General features: G+C 38.3%; 1 protein-coding gene across 1 annotated transcript in view; it reads right to left on the reverse strand.

The window, feature by feature from the left end:
- Window positions 1-514: 514 nt before the first annotated feature.
- Window positions 515-14,426, reverse strand: part of adgra3 (adhesion G protein-coupled receptor A3) — a 49,517-nt gene continuing 35,605 nt past the window's right edge. Inside the window, exons 9-19 of the mRNA XM_088625593.1 lie at window positions 13,811-14,012; window positions 12,771-12,920; window positions 10,626-10,787; window positions 9,806-10,006; window positions 9,153-9,360; window positions 8,262-8,470; window positions 7,515-7,639; window positions 7,119-7,242; window positions 6,007-6,152; window positions 2,927-3,022; window positions 515-2,193 (exon numbers count right to left, since the gene is read on the reverse strand). Coding sequence (XP_088481719.1) covers window positions 909-2,193; window positions 2,927-3,022; window positions 6,007-6,152; window positions 7,119-7,242; window positions 7,515-7,639; window positions 8,262-8,470; window positions 9,153-9,360; window positions 9,806-10,006; window positions 10,626-10,787; window positions 12,771-12,920; window positions 13,811-14,012 — 2,908 coding nt within the window. The 3' untranslated portion in view covers window positions 515-908. The remainder of the gene's footprint in view (window positions 2,194-2,926; window positions 3,023-6,006; window positions 6,153-7,118; window positions 7,243-7,514; window positions 7,640-8,261; window positions 8,471-9,152; window positions 9,361-9,805; window positions 10,007-10,625; window positions 10,788-12,770; window positions 12,921-13,810; window positions 14,013-14,426) is intronic.

The following is a 14,426-nucleotide window of genomic DNA, read 5'->3' on the forward strand; positions in this document are numbered from 1 at the left end:
CCAAGTTTGAGAAAATGTGTGCATTTAAAACTTTAAAAGATAACAACACCAATTATCTTCGTTACACAGCACTCCAAGTAACCACAGTGTTGACATAAATATAACTTGTCATTTATTCCCGGATTTCCACCAAATAAGGATGATGGGTCTTGACAAATTGTCTCGACTGACCTTGGCCCCAATTAAATACAGGACAGTATAACACATATAACAACTCTAACTCATTATTTTAGTTTTGACATGTAAAGATTTCATATGTTTTCTACTCTTATCATTGTCGTAGTCGCAGGCTTTTTAATGTTTAATGTTTCATTCTTGTTTCCTATTGGTGTTTTGAGAGTGTATAAAAATAATAAACATTTTAAATATATATATATAATAATAGGAGTCCTATAGTTGGAAATGTCTCCAATTAACTAGCCATCTTTGGAAAAGTTCTGAAAACTTCAGATACTTCAGACCAACAAGTACTTGTCATTACTCTGTCAAGTGATGCAGTAGTCTTGAGTTTAACTGCAATTGAACACATTCTGTTTATTATGAAAAAAGAATTGACTAGCCCCCGTTATACTCACAGGGCAACAGCACGAATCATGCAGTGTCACATATAAAAATTACAAAATTCAAATAGTATATTAAACAGGATCCGACAATATAAAAAATAGACAATTTACAAGTGTGATAAACGTGCCCTCGTACAATCAAGTGTGACTTGACTCATTTTCACACCCTTATCATTTTACTGAAATATACAAGCATGACAGCTTCACGTACTGAATCATCATGACTTTTTATACATTAAATATTTTAGACACCTGCAGAACACTTAAACAGTGATTAAAGCTCGAAATAATGTATTTCACAGTTCAGGGAATAGTAAATAGGGTGGTATTAAAAAGAAATGATCACTACACAGTAGTTTCATGTTTCCATAAGCCAGTCCTTATATTGCCAGTGTTATCTGCGTTGATTAATGGCACATTTTGCCCACTGTCTTTAAGTGGTCCATTCTGACTAGCCAAATTCAGGCCATATGACTTCTGGCTCTCAATTTCAAGGATTGGTTGCTTTAAGCTGTCTTTGCTTGTGTCTGATATTCCACAGCCTACTTCCCCTGTGCCGCCACCTCCTCCTTTATCAGTGCTCCTGCTGCGTCTGGGCATTGTGGTGCTGGCATCGCTGCTGTCCTGCTGGAACTGGTTCTGGTGCCGCTCTCTGAAGGCCAAGTAGGCGGCTCGGCGGTTTCTCGTGTGGCTGTCATAGCTGCTGTGACGGTTTCTATGGAAGCCGTTTTGTACGCTCCCTTCCACGCTGGTGGGAACATCGTAGGCATACTCTCTCAGCACCGTCAGCCTGCTGGCTCGGTGGGCTCTAGTCCTGTTTTTATGGTGCCTGCCCGGGTGCCCATTTGGACGGAACTGAACCTCAACTGGTGCAATGTGCATTTTAATTTCATTGTCTAACGAATGCTCTGTCAGGCTGTTATCCACCTGGGCTGCCCCATTGCTATGGGCAGGATTTGGCTTGCACTGAGCCGCCTCAACCTGCAGATTAGTCAGCTTGCAGCCCTGGGAGGAATTTTTAACGCTGGACGCGCTCTTGTTCGTGCAAGAGGATTCAGCACTGCTGTTAGCACATTTAGGAGCCTCACCATTCCCGCTGCTTGAACCCACTGGAGGAGCATTCACTTGCACAGAATAAGTGCTTCTCCCAGGACAGCAGGCAGAGATCCAATAACGGCGCATGTCTTCTCTGTTGACACAGTGGTGGACCACTAAAAAGGCACCCAGGCCCAATGCCACAACCCCAAAAAGACAGCTGAAGATGAGGTCTACTGGGTAATCCTGCGAGACCGACACAGCCCCAAAAACCCACAAAGCCACAAACAGCAGCAGGGTCAAGCTAGTACCAAACAGCTGTGCTGGAAAAGTGTGCTCATTCTCCAGGGCTGACAGAGAGACGGCCGAGTAATTGCCCTGGGAGATGGACAGAGAGTCATTGAGGTTGGTCTCTCCGTGCTCGTTGGTTGCCAAGCGCTGCTGCTCCTCTGCTGGCTCCTTGAGCTCATACTTCCTTTCCGGGTGCCTTTTTAGTTGGATGAAGATACTAAGAAAATACATACAGTTTATGAAGATGATGAATCCCGCTGGGCCATAGAACGCGCCAAGGCTGGGTTCCCATGCCATCCAACAGCTGAAAGATTGAAGTTTAAACATTACATTTTTGTGAAAGACAATTAGATGGTGTCCACAATCTAATGAACCAGCCTTCTTTGGTTTTATTTATATATGAGAACTTCAGGTTGGAATGGTGATTTAATATTTATAATGTTATGTATGATCATTGTTATAGTGTGAACTGGAAACATCAATAGCCAAAACTGAGGGCGAGCAAAAACAAAACCCTATAAGGTTATACTAAAGTATGCACTCTAAAATATGGTGCATATACTGTTTTACATTTTTTTAATAACACCACATCTGTTATTAAATCTTGAGATGATTCATTGATTTTTCTGTACAATGGAAGTTTCAATCAAATACTTCTACACTGCAGATATAAAATTGCTATTTGTTGTTATGTAACTGTGAACAGCTGTCACGTCAAAGATGAACAGCTTTAGAAACAGCAGTTGCAAGCAAGTAAAGTGAGATCTATAAATAGACAGCCATAATTAGTTTAGTGGCACTTATGATGGAAAACAACACACTTTAATATAGCTCTAAGAAATTCAAAGATACCATGTCCATCTTGAGGCAAACACTTCCCTATTGAAATTTCTGAGAAATGTAGTGAAAAACAAAGTTTTGTTGCTGAAAGTACTACAGACCAGTTGATAAATTAAGGCTTCTACAACAACAGAAAGCAGCAGACAATCTTACTAAAGGAATTCATCTTTACTTATTAAATGAACTACTGTGCTTACTATAGTGCGTTCACTTGGCTTCCGTAATTTTTTATATTTGCTGCAGCAGTTATTCCACAGACAATGACAGGAATTCCTCCACCTATTAGGTAAAACCTGCAAGAAGAAGATAAAGTAGCATTAATTTAATCCACGGTAACACAGAGATTCCCTTTCTTCATCATTCATTCGAATCATACAGGAATGAGCCCTACACGTACATCAGACTTAAAGGTGCACCACACGTTTTTGAGGGTGATGAAGACGACGCAGTTTAGTAATATCATAAATGTGGTAGGAATTCTATTTAGGCAATTCAATTTAGACAAGAAAATAAATTTTAATATCTTACAGTGAGACCTATTCATATATATTGAAAATCAACAGGTAGTTAAGTAAGATGAAATATGTATATGCCGCATGATGCATGTATATATGATGCATGAATGTGCATCAGTCTAGCATTGCCAGTTTGAAGAGAGAGATCCTTCAACAACCCTTAAAATATGTCATCAACTCTTAAATATTAACTCAAGTTAATCATGCACACATAACCAAAACACTGCCATGTCACCAAAGTCTTAACATTTTCCAAAAGAACAGCATAAAGCTATTTTTCACACATGTTGAAATTTTTGTTTGAATAACCATGTCAACACTCGGTACAAGACGGCATGCTTTTGTGTCCGTGTTCCAACACTGTAGACAGGTGATTTCCAAATGCAGGGTCATGAGCTACCAAAAGACTGCAGGAAGATTCCCTATGGATTATGTCTGAGCATTCCTTTTTAATGATGGGCACTGAGACAGTAACACTCAAAGGATCCAAATTGCTTAAACAGCAAAGTGAGATGTTAAAACGTGTGTGTGACTATGTTTGTTCATTTGTTTTTGTAAGAAAAAAATCGGATTATTATTAAACTTTGCTTTTAACATAGACCATTTTCTTAAGAGTATTTCTGAATAAAGAACCCTGTAAAACAAACACCAAAAAAAGATGCATGCTGTGAAGCGTGTAATATGGAAGTATGAGAAATTTAAAATTGTGAGGTATTGGTCTCATTGATAATCTAAATTCACAACATCTGACGTTGTTTGGAGACATTACAAATGGACCAATGAAGCCTTCAAAACACTAGTTCTTTGTATTCCAGACATCCTCATTTGCTGGATAAATCACTGGTTTTTAGAAACCTGAAAGAATCTGAATTCTGCAAGTGTGCAAGTATGTATTAAAAGAATCAGTCATCTTAACAGTAAAAAGTTATACTCTCTCACAGCATATTAGTTTCACAACTGGAGAGTAACATCTAGTAGCAATAGAACCCGTCATAAATTTAGCTGTCTAGGGCTTCTCTCGAACGAACCATTAAACACAGCCAAAAAAAAACAAAACAAAGATATGCCTTTTGATTAACTAAATGTAGCCCATGGAGAGGACTGAAATTTGCAATAAATACATCTGGCAACTGGACAAAGCAACAGATGTTTCTGGGAAAGAATGTTTAAGTCGCGTTTGTGCAGTGTCTCTGAGAAGGGGTCTTTCATTAAGAAAAAGATCGACAAAACTTTCCGGGTTCAAATTCATGTAACAGGGAAGAAAAAGAAATGGCTGTGGCTATCTCTATAAATTCAACAGTATACTTGGTCAAGTAAGACCTTTAAAACAATGCATTTATCAGCTTCACAAGCATTTGGTTGGAGGTAAAAATCAAGGACCGTGCAATGTAACAAAAAGCCACATTTTGTACCACCTACTGAACCTGTGCTTTTCCTCAATAACATCAATTACCACAAAACTCCAAAAAACAGACTTTCTCAAAGCTGCTCAACAAATTGAAAATGTGTACAAATCAACCCAAGGACATCCTTTATACTCATGGCAGTATGGAAATCAAGTAATATGTTCACTGTTTCTTTTGTTTGGGAAAATGTGGGTGGCTTTGGTTTAATTACACATTACTATTTGACTGTTTTTGTTGGATAGTATTATGATGATAATCACTACTTTATAACATTTATGTAAACTTTGGCACTGTGCGTATACATGTACACATCTGGACATCCGGTTTCTGTTATTTATATTAAAACAATATCTATTGTTAGACAAATATTAAAAATGGAAAACTAGATTACTCCAGGAAATTCCTGTGCATCACTGCTATATTCATATTTATAGTAAATATATACAGTTGGCTGCAAATACAGACAAAATGCAGTCTGTGTAATACTGTAATGTAGTAATCTTCTTAATCTGTGAACTACTGACCCAAAGTAGTTAATAACAGTGAATAACCATCTGTTAAAATAATATCATAATGAATAACCCTGAGGAGTTGCTTTGAATGAATTAGCAGTGGAAAGACTCAAATGTGAGTCATTTATAACTTCTGTTCATATTTTCAAACCATTAAATCTAATATGTTACTGAGCAAATCAATGTTTTAAGCTTAAAGAAAATTATTAATGCAGCGCATTTCTTATCACAAACCTAAATATTTACATCACATATTTTCTCCCATGTATTTGTTCTATATAAACAAAAAATGAAGACGTTGAGGGTGTAGTTAACGGAGTCTGAGTGCTTGTTTATGAGTAGTTGTCTTTTTTTTTACCCAGACAACTAAAACCCATATTTTAAAAAGTGAAGCTGTGTTATAAAACACAATGATCTTTTCCACTTTTAAATAGAGGCAAAAACCCAGCCTCTGTGAGTACTTGGCATTACTTACAAGGATATAATTCTCAAGAATGATCATTACTGACATCTTGTGGTCAAAGACATTCTGCACTAAGAGTAGCCTTTTCAGCTCACCATGTTTACATGCAGAGAATAAACTGAATATTAGTTTCTTTTATTGGATCTAGTCAAGAGGGAGTTCGGAATAGCTATTTACATAAGGTGAGGAACAGCAGCTCCAAACGCATTCAGTATTTACATAATTTTCCCCCATCGCAAAAGGTCCTGCGACTAAACTCGACATATTTTGCAGTTTGAGCGTTTCATTCCCGCGAAGTGCTCAGCAAAGTGTTTCGACACTCCGACACGAACGAAGGAGAACGCAGCGACTGCTTGGTCACAGCTCGATCAGCCGTCGTACCGGAGCATGGGCCTCGGTGGGGGAGGGGGCTCGTCCAGGTCCTCGCATCTCTTCGCCTTCCGGGTCACCTGCTTGTAGATATTCCTGGCCATCACACCCACCCACAGCAAAGTGGCCAGTGTGGAGTAATGCAGAATGATCCCCACCTGAGGAAAATGAATGAGTTATAATCGAGTCACAATTACACCACGTCAAGAGAAGATGAATCAATTTTTGATGAAATTTTGTGTGATTCAAACGGTGATCCTAACTGAATTTAAATTTTCCAGATAGTTAACTGCATGAAGTATGCACATACAGTACCACTTAGATACCACTTTATACCAATTTTACAAGCTAACCAAATACTGACAATAGATACTGTATATAAGATCTGCATTCAATTGCTTATCTGGCTTGCACTAAGTAATTCAGTGTTAACCTGCACAAACTCTTAATGACTTCTAAGTGCTGTCAGATTTTCTGCTGTAAAGTAGCCTAGAAAGTAGAATTCTCCAGATATTTCTCATAACTTCTATAATACATTAAACATTTACTGTTACATATGTGCAAAACATTCGCCAACAAACAGCACTGACAACACAGCATGTAATTTAATTATAATTACCACCTGCAGAAACAATTTGAGAAGTGAATATAGAAGTATAAGTAGTATAATATTCTAAACATGAATCTTTACTTGCATCCAACTTATGCCCTGTAGGAAATAGTGCGCAATTGTCCTGTTATATTTTCTTATCACTGCTGTCAAATACGCGTTTTCCCCACCTAAAAAGATGACTAACATTTCAGCTTCCCTTAATAGATTTCCCTTTTGTGCAAACTGTTGAGAAACTGGTAAGCAAATTTATTGAGTCGCAAAATTAAGCAAAATAATAGCTTGAATTACATTTTTAATAAATCTCATTGAAAAGAATAAACGTTGGTACATGGTAATCCACAGGAATAAAGATTTTTTGGTGACATTTTCCTAACAAGATCTTATAATCTTTGTATCTTATGATATAAAGGTTGTGAATAGTGAGGCATTCTGAAGTGTTTTACTAGTTCCCATTATTTTCTCAAATGCCATGCTTCATCAAGATTCTGAAACAAAATAAAATGCAACTTACTGCCTGGCAAATGCTCGTGTTGCGCATCTGATTAATGCCTCCGATAAATACCACGCAAGTCAGGAGAATGTGAAAGCACAGATTAACAAGCATGTGCCAGCACTTGCGGCTGATTCGGACAGACCTGGAAAATCAAAGCACAGTTACGAACAATGCGGAGACAAAATCCTTGGAAAATCCTGGATTGTCAAATTCTATTACACAAAAATAAACAGCTTTAAAAAAGCCGTTTGATTTATTTTTGCACGATTCTTAATTTTTTATTAACCCTGGCAAAACTAGACAGTTCCTTTAGGGATTTTATAGAAATTCCAGATTATCCTTACTTGACTCTTGTAAGATAAGACTGCAGAAGGTGAATAATCAGATACTTCAACTACAGTATATTTGACTTACCTGTGATGGTACACGTAGCTGACAATAATTGTCAGCAGACACAGCAGAAGTATCACGGCAGTAGCGTAGATGACTGGATGAAGCAGCTCAGTTGTTAAGGTAAAGTACTCTCCGCCACTTAGGTCCTAAAAAAAGAAAATATAAGAGTTATACACCCCATAATTCAATCTATTTTGCAGGGTTGTAAAAAAAGGCCTACGCCATCCTATTTCTTGCTTAGGGTTTCAAAAAGCTGAGGACAGTGCAAGCCAGAAAACCCCTATGCAGGAGAAGACAAGTTGGGTGGCAGTGCCATAAAAAAAAACAACTTAGAATTATTTTAGAAAACTTCAAAATGCAGTTTTACACCATACTTTAAAAGCTCCCTCCCCAAATAGAACCATAGCATCAAAATTAAGTCAGGATTTCTTGCTTTTTCGATTCATCCGAGCTAAAATATATTCATTTAAGATCACGTGAGAAAAAAAACATTCATATTGAAGGTTTTCTGTAAACGAGATTTAATCTGCTGCACTGTGCATTTAACATGATAGATTTGCACATATGATCGAATGACAGGCACATTTAACTTAAGATAAAGAACAGAAATATTATGTTAAATATGAAATTATCCATGCTCTGAAAGAAACAGAATTATATTAAAATAAGCTAGTCGTTATATATGAGAAGTAAAATAGAAATCTGAAAGAAACATTATATGTAATGGTCTAATACCAAACGATGGTTTATCAATTCATTTTTCTTTACCATTAGCACTGCATAGTTGTTGAGTGAACTGCAGGAAATAGTGGTGAAGTTGTCATCAGAGAAGAGGATGCGGCAGTCTTCCGACTCCCAGCCCCCCTGTCCGTTGAGGAGGCTGAAGTTCCAGTAAGCCGCTACCGCGTCCACACCATGGGCAAACCGCCGCAGGGTGGCATTCACGGGGTTCCGCAGGTTTTTCAGAGGATACCCATCTGCAGCATAAAATTACACTGAAAATCCCTGTTCTCACAGCCACTGGGAACCATCTGCACGTACTGGGTTTTAGTCCCTTTAAAAACACTTTAACTCTAGTCAAAGGTGTATTTCTTTTTCCCCACAAGCAGTCATTGCGCTCGTCCGAACATCACTCGTGTTGGAACCATCAAAGATAAGCAGGTGCGGTCCAAAGTGGGTGGAAAAGCCACTTCTCTGCTGTGTCTATACCCTGTCCAAGCTGCAGCAACAGACCTTACTTTTGGACATGGCAATGACTGCAATGCAGAATCTATTCTATTCATAGATCATAGCCTCGTTAAGCAAATTACTTGTGTTGACATAGAAAGTTTTCATGGTTGTATGTCAAGAAAAAAAGTTGACCGGCCATGGACAAAATACTGTAGCCTGCAGTGTTGATATATCCAACTAAGAACCAATTTATACATTTACTTTTATTTGATTTTTATTTAAAATCCATATTGTTCCCTGACAAAGATTTCATTACTAAAGTATTAGCAACATACGCTTTCATACACTGCCTTAATGGATGAAGTAAGATATGGCTTATTTTCTGTTAAATTAATTTAAGTCATTCCACAAGAAAGTGGACTCGGAGCCTCAGACAAATCCAATTGTTCACTTATCAAAATTTGGTCTATATGTCCTGACCAAGCTCACCTATCTTTGCGAGGATGACAGGGGTTGCCACACTTCTCCTCTTCCGGTCATCAGCCAGCACTGTCGAATTCCCAGTGGTTGGGAAAAGTTTTCCATTTCTAAAGGCTAGGAGCTGTAGCTTGTAATAGGCTTCATCTGGTTGGCCGGCAGTGGTGTATTGAGAGAACAGAGTTGAAGGAAGCTGGATAGAGGCCTCTATAATAGTGTTCTGAAGAAATTCAGAGCAGGCAAGAAATTTAGTCACCAGAGCTTGCTGCACTTGAGTAGTCATTGCTGCTCTCCTTCATCTTTTAAAAAAGCAACTAAAACAGATCATTGTCTTACTGATGCTATAATACCTTTAAAAGTTGGATAGGTATATTCCTAAGCAACACAATTGCTTTTCAATTAGTCAAAAGAACATGGACACAATTTTACAACAGAAGCACGAGGTTAACTTTCTCCCAATATTACAATCATGGTTTCAAAATCATATTTGTCCATTGTCATAATAATGATAAACGTTTGTTAAGCATTGCCACACATTTAAATCTTAAGTGAATGTGCACACAGCTTTCCTAGATATCAAAATCTATGTTTCTGATATGAACTCCAAATTCAATTCATGCTATAAAAATAAAATTGAATTGTTTAAGTTTATGATACATGCTTACCTTAAGCGCCAGGCTAGACAGAGTGCTTGTGACATTGCATTTGAAGCTCAGCTGTTTGTCCAGATTCATATCTGGGTCCCTCCTGCTAAACTCGCCCAGTCCTGTGCGGTCTGGGGTGACTTTCTGGAATACCGTGCAGGTCATTCCATTGAAACTGCTGGCCTTGATCACATACGCCTCCAGAGCAATATTTGGAGAGTACTAACAAAGACAAGATACAATTAACACAAACTCTTTTCACTTTGGCAGCCAATATTTTGTTTTCAGGTATCTAATCTTTTATTCACTCTGGGAAGTAACCATGTATTTTAGGTATATAAGATTAACATCCCAAGAAAAATGTTCACGATAACATATTCAACTGTGACATTTTCACAACATGTCAAACCTGTGAGCTGTATTACAAAGATCTTAAAGCTCGTTATAGAGTCAATGATAAAAGCTTTAGAGAATAAAAGTAATTCTACACTGATGGTTCAAATGACAGACTTTCCCTTCTTCCAAATGTAAAGGATCATGTATTATATAGTCCCAACTGATTAACACTTCATATTTTCAGGGATTCATCAGTGCAAAAAAATTAAATGATTTAATATGACAATACTGGCTGATGAAGAAAATATTGAAAAGGCTAAAATGACTGGATTTGAGGCACACTGAGATACAGTCATAAAAACACCAGAAGGAACAGATATGCACTCTACATGGCCATGTCTTATAGTGGATGCAGTATTCAACGTGGTAGGGAAATTGAATACTGCAAAGTGATGTTGGTACAGAAAGTAAGAAAAAGTAAGAAAGATGAGTTTATTCTACTTACAGTGGAATAAACCTGGGCCCCACTGGCCAGTCGATAACTGGCAATCCTCTGCAAGCACTCCACAATTCGTGAGCAGGCTCTAGCCTCTTTCTGAGCCATCCACAGAACTCTCTCATCAGCCAGTATGAGGTTACTGGAGATATCCACCATAACATCTCCCAGCTGAAAAACAGGAAAATTTCTGCCTAGCGGGCTCACACACACACAACCTCACAAAACAGCTGTTCTCTGCAGTTTAAAATTATTTGACTTTTAGATAACCGCTGTAAAACAAAAATCTAATTTGGCCCATTGTCCTGAAACAAATTGCCACCAATCTAACAAGCAATTCATACAAACCACACTGCAGATTTCTGTTCGTTACTTTTTTTTTTACATTATATCTCATTTCCCAGTTGAAAATCATACCTTGGTGAATGGAGAGATTTAGTATTTTTTCAGCCAGTGGAAGTATGGCTTCAAAACACTCAGTATTCTATACAATCTAAAGAAAAATGTCAAGCACAAAAAGGACTTGATCTGTCGTCTTCAGCATTAGCAAAAAAGCTTTTCAAACACTTAATTTAGTATTTTATAGATGTATCCATATACTCCTCTGGGAGTTTATAGACCATGAAACACCAGTGGTGAAGACTATTGCCTGTGTCAAGTTAGAACTCCTCTATAGTTTTCACTTTTTACCGCTTTCGGGTATAACTTCATATTTCACCTAATGGAAAATCTTGATTTTTTTCCACTGGTATCATACAATGAGACACTCCAGCCACTGTGTCACTTTCCAGCTGGATGAAACTCAATCCTTTAAAACAGATAACAGTTACAAATTGAGTCTTTCTTGGCATCAACTTCACAAGGTTATCATCGCACGGTCTGATTTTGATTTCAGGATGGATTAATAAGAAGGAGCAGCTTTATCCTCCACACACAAGCAGGGCAGAGGAAAAAAAAGGATTCTTGAAAAAGCACTGACAAAACCTGACACAGGCTGAGCACAGCTGCTCTGTGACAGCTGCAACAGCAAGCAGGGAGAGCCAGCATCAGCTGTTACAGACAGTAGCTTAGATTAAACACCTCAGCACTGCACAGGGCCACAAGGACAAACCAAGCAGCAGGCAATTATTACTGGGTGATTTATCATTTCCTCCTGCAGGTTTTAAATTGCTTTCATCTCTCCCACAGCAACAAAATGCAGGTGCTCTTTTTTCTATTAAAAAAGAAATCCCTTTCCTTTCTCCAGCTTACTTTGAGAAGCCATTTATCTAGAGAAGGCCATGACACAAAGCAGGCGACAAGAGAAGAACACAGAATGTCTTAAGTCTGGACAACTGCAAATGATAGGGACCTGTATAAAGCAAGCTCGTTAAATTGGGGGTATCAGCAAGAAATCTAATTTTGTAAGTGGATAATGTACCAAAACCAGGCATTACAAAGTCACCGCTATACTGTTCAACACTTCTTTGGTTGGTTTATCAACCATCTTGACAAAAAAAAGAAATGAACGTCAGAGGATATCTAGCAAGAGCCTGTTGAGCTGTGGCAGAGTGCAAGCAAACTGATTGAATGTTGTTTTTTCCCCACTCCTGGAAGCTGTCACACACAATAACACAGCTGCTCCAAACAGTTTACCTCACTACTAACAGAGTTAATTGGAGGTCAGGCCCCAGAGCTGCAAACTGTGGATCATCACTGAAAATGTTTGTAAGGGCATTGTTTGAAACGCTATTTATCATAAACTCAATTAAAATCAATAATGAAAACAAGGGAGCAGACAGTAGCTGTTTCACATAAAAAGGTTAAAAAACAACCACACAGTTTATACATAATAGCAATATGCATGCCTCTCCACTGTACCACTGACATTAAAAACCATTTTTTCCCCAAACTTAAGGGTGATGTGATTAACAGCAGTTTGGATTTTACAGAGAAATAAGGCAGAATATTAGTATATTTCACTAATGTTTCCACAGGTGAGAACAGAAGGGGAACGGTAGAAGATAGCTATTCTTCACACACGACACAAAGGAGCTATTTAAATGCCAGCAAACAACAGGGATAACCCTGATATGACCTCATCTAATCAAGAGAGGGAGAATCTGGCTTTTAAAATGACAAACTGTCTTGTAGCTACCATCTGTGTGGATATACCTCTTTATACTTCTCCGCAAATTTTCCAAACTTCTCAATCATCTGAGCCACAAAGATGACATCCATCTTGTCAGAGAAGTTGGCCGCTTCCACGGTGTAGGCCAGCAGCTGCCTCGCCGTCGTCACCGCATTTGTCAGGTTTAGAGGCATCTGCAAAGGCAAAGCAATCCACCTTAACACAGCAGTTCAATACCTGCAGAGACTAGATATCACTTACATTCATCAGAGCCGCATTATTACTTTCAAAATAGGTTCTATTTTGGGTGAACTTTTTTTACAGCTTGTGGATGTGGCAGTAAGACATCTTTATCACTCCTGGGAAAACAACGTGAACCAAAATGGAACAAAAATGAGCATCGTTAACCCACAAGGCTCTGTAACTTTCGATAGTTTGAAAGCTCTCCAGTTAGCTGAAGAAGAATCAGGGTTCATGGAAGGCAGGCAGTGAATTCAATAGTCTAAAATGAGGTCTTTGCCATGCTTTGATTTACATCCATTAATAATGCTAAAATATATTACATGAAGAGGATTAGTAAAAGGTGTCGGCAATATAATGTATGCCGTGTTTGAGAATGTCTGGACATACTGCCCTTATATATAGATAACATATTGCTTTGTGTCCAAGATGTACAGGTCATCTAAAAATTGCTGAAAAATACTCTTTTAAAATAACTGCTTCCGACTTTCAATTTACATACATATCCAAAGACAAAGAACATTAACTAAACTACTTTGAACAAAATGATTACATAAACTTGGCAGAAGAAGGCTTGCGTGTTAAGATCACAAACTCCTTGCCACAGTTACTTGTATCACTATTTCAAAGATCAAATTCCCAGAACACTACAATGAAGCAAAAGCTAAAGCCCTCAAATTTTAGAACTGCAAAACAGGTGTTAAAAATCACAAAGTGGTGAACTTAAGGGGAAAAAAAGGCCCTGGATTTTCAAAGGCTGGAGAATCCAACTCACCAAAAAGAGTTTAGGGATGCTGTATGTGCAAAAGAGGCCATTTCACTGTGCAGTAAAATGACAATTTACCTGATTGATTATGTACAGCACACGGGTGACATCGTTGGCATACTGGCACTTAGAGTAGTCTTCTTCTGTCCAAAAGCCACCCCTGTCACACCTTCGCCAGGCTCTCCTGTCATCAGGGGAAGAGCCAGGGTAGATGCCACTTCCCGCAGAGTATCGAGTGCATGGAAGGTAGGCAGTGATACCCGCCAGAGTCCTTGGCCACCTACAACAGACGGTCACGTGTCAAGATCCCAGGAATCGCTTGAGTCGCTGCGTTTCCCCCTGCCAAATGTGTGTTATCCGAGTGTGTCTATTGGTTCTCCTAAGACACTCCTCCTATCTAAAGTTCAAGAACTCGTAATTACTCCCACTCCCTCGAATCACTATGTCCTCCGTGCTGTACATGCATGAGCAACACTGTAAAATTTTTAACTATGGGAAACTTTTAATGCCATTAACCTTTGTTACTCAAAAAACTTTTAGCACATTTTAGCGTTAAAAGTTTATATTTGAATACAACTTTTTAATACCCAGATGGCTTCCGCTCTTTACTCAGTTTACAGGCAAAGTGGTTAACTTAAACAGTTCACTTGTACACAAAGAACGTAAAAGAATGGCACCAATTAATTTGACTTTT

The sequence above is a fragment of the Lepisosteus platostomus genome, chromosome 1 (assembly GCF_059453375.1).
Source record: "Lepisosteus platostomus isolate fLepPlt1 chromosome 1, fLepPlt1.hap1, whole genome shotgun sequence".
NCBI classification, from domain to species: Eukaryota; Metazoa; Chordata; class Actinopteri; order Semionotiformes; family Lepisosteidae; genus Lepisosteus; species Lepisosteus platostomus.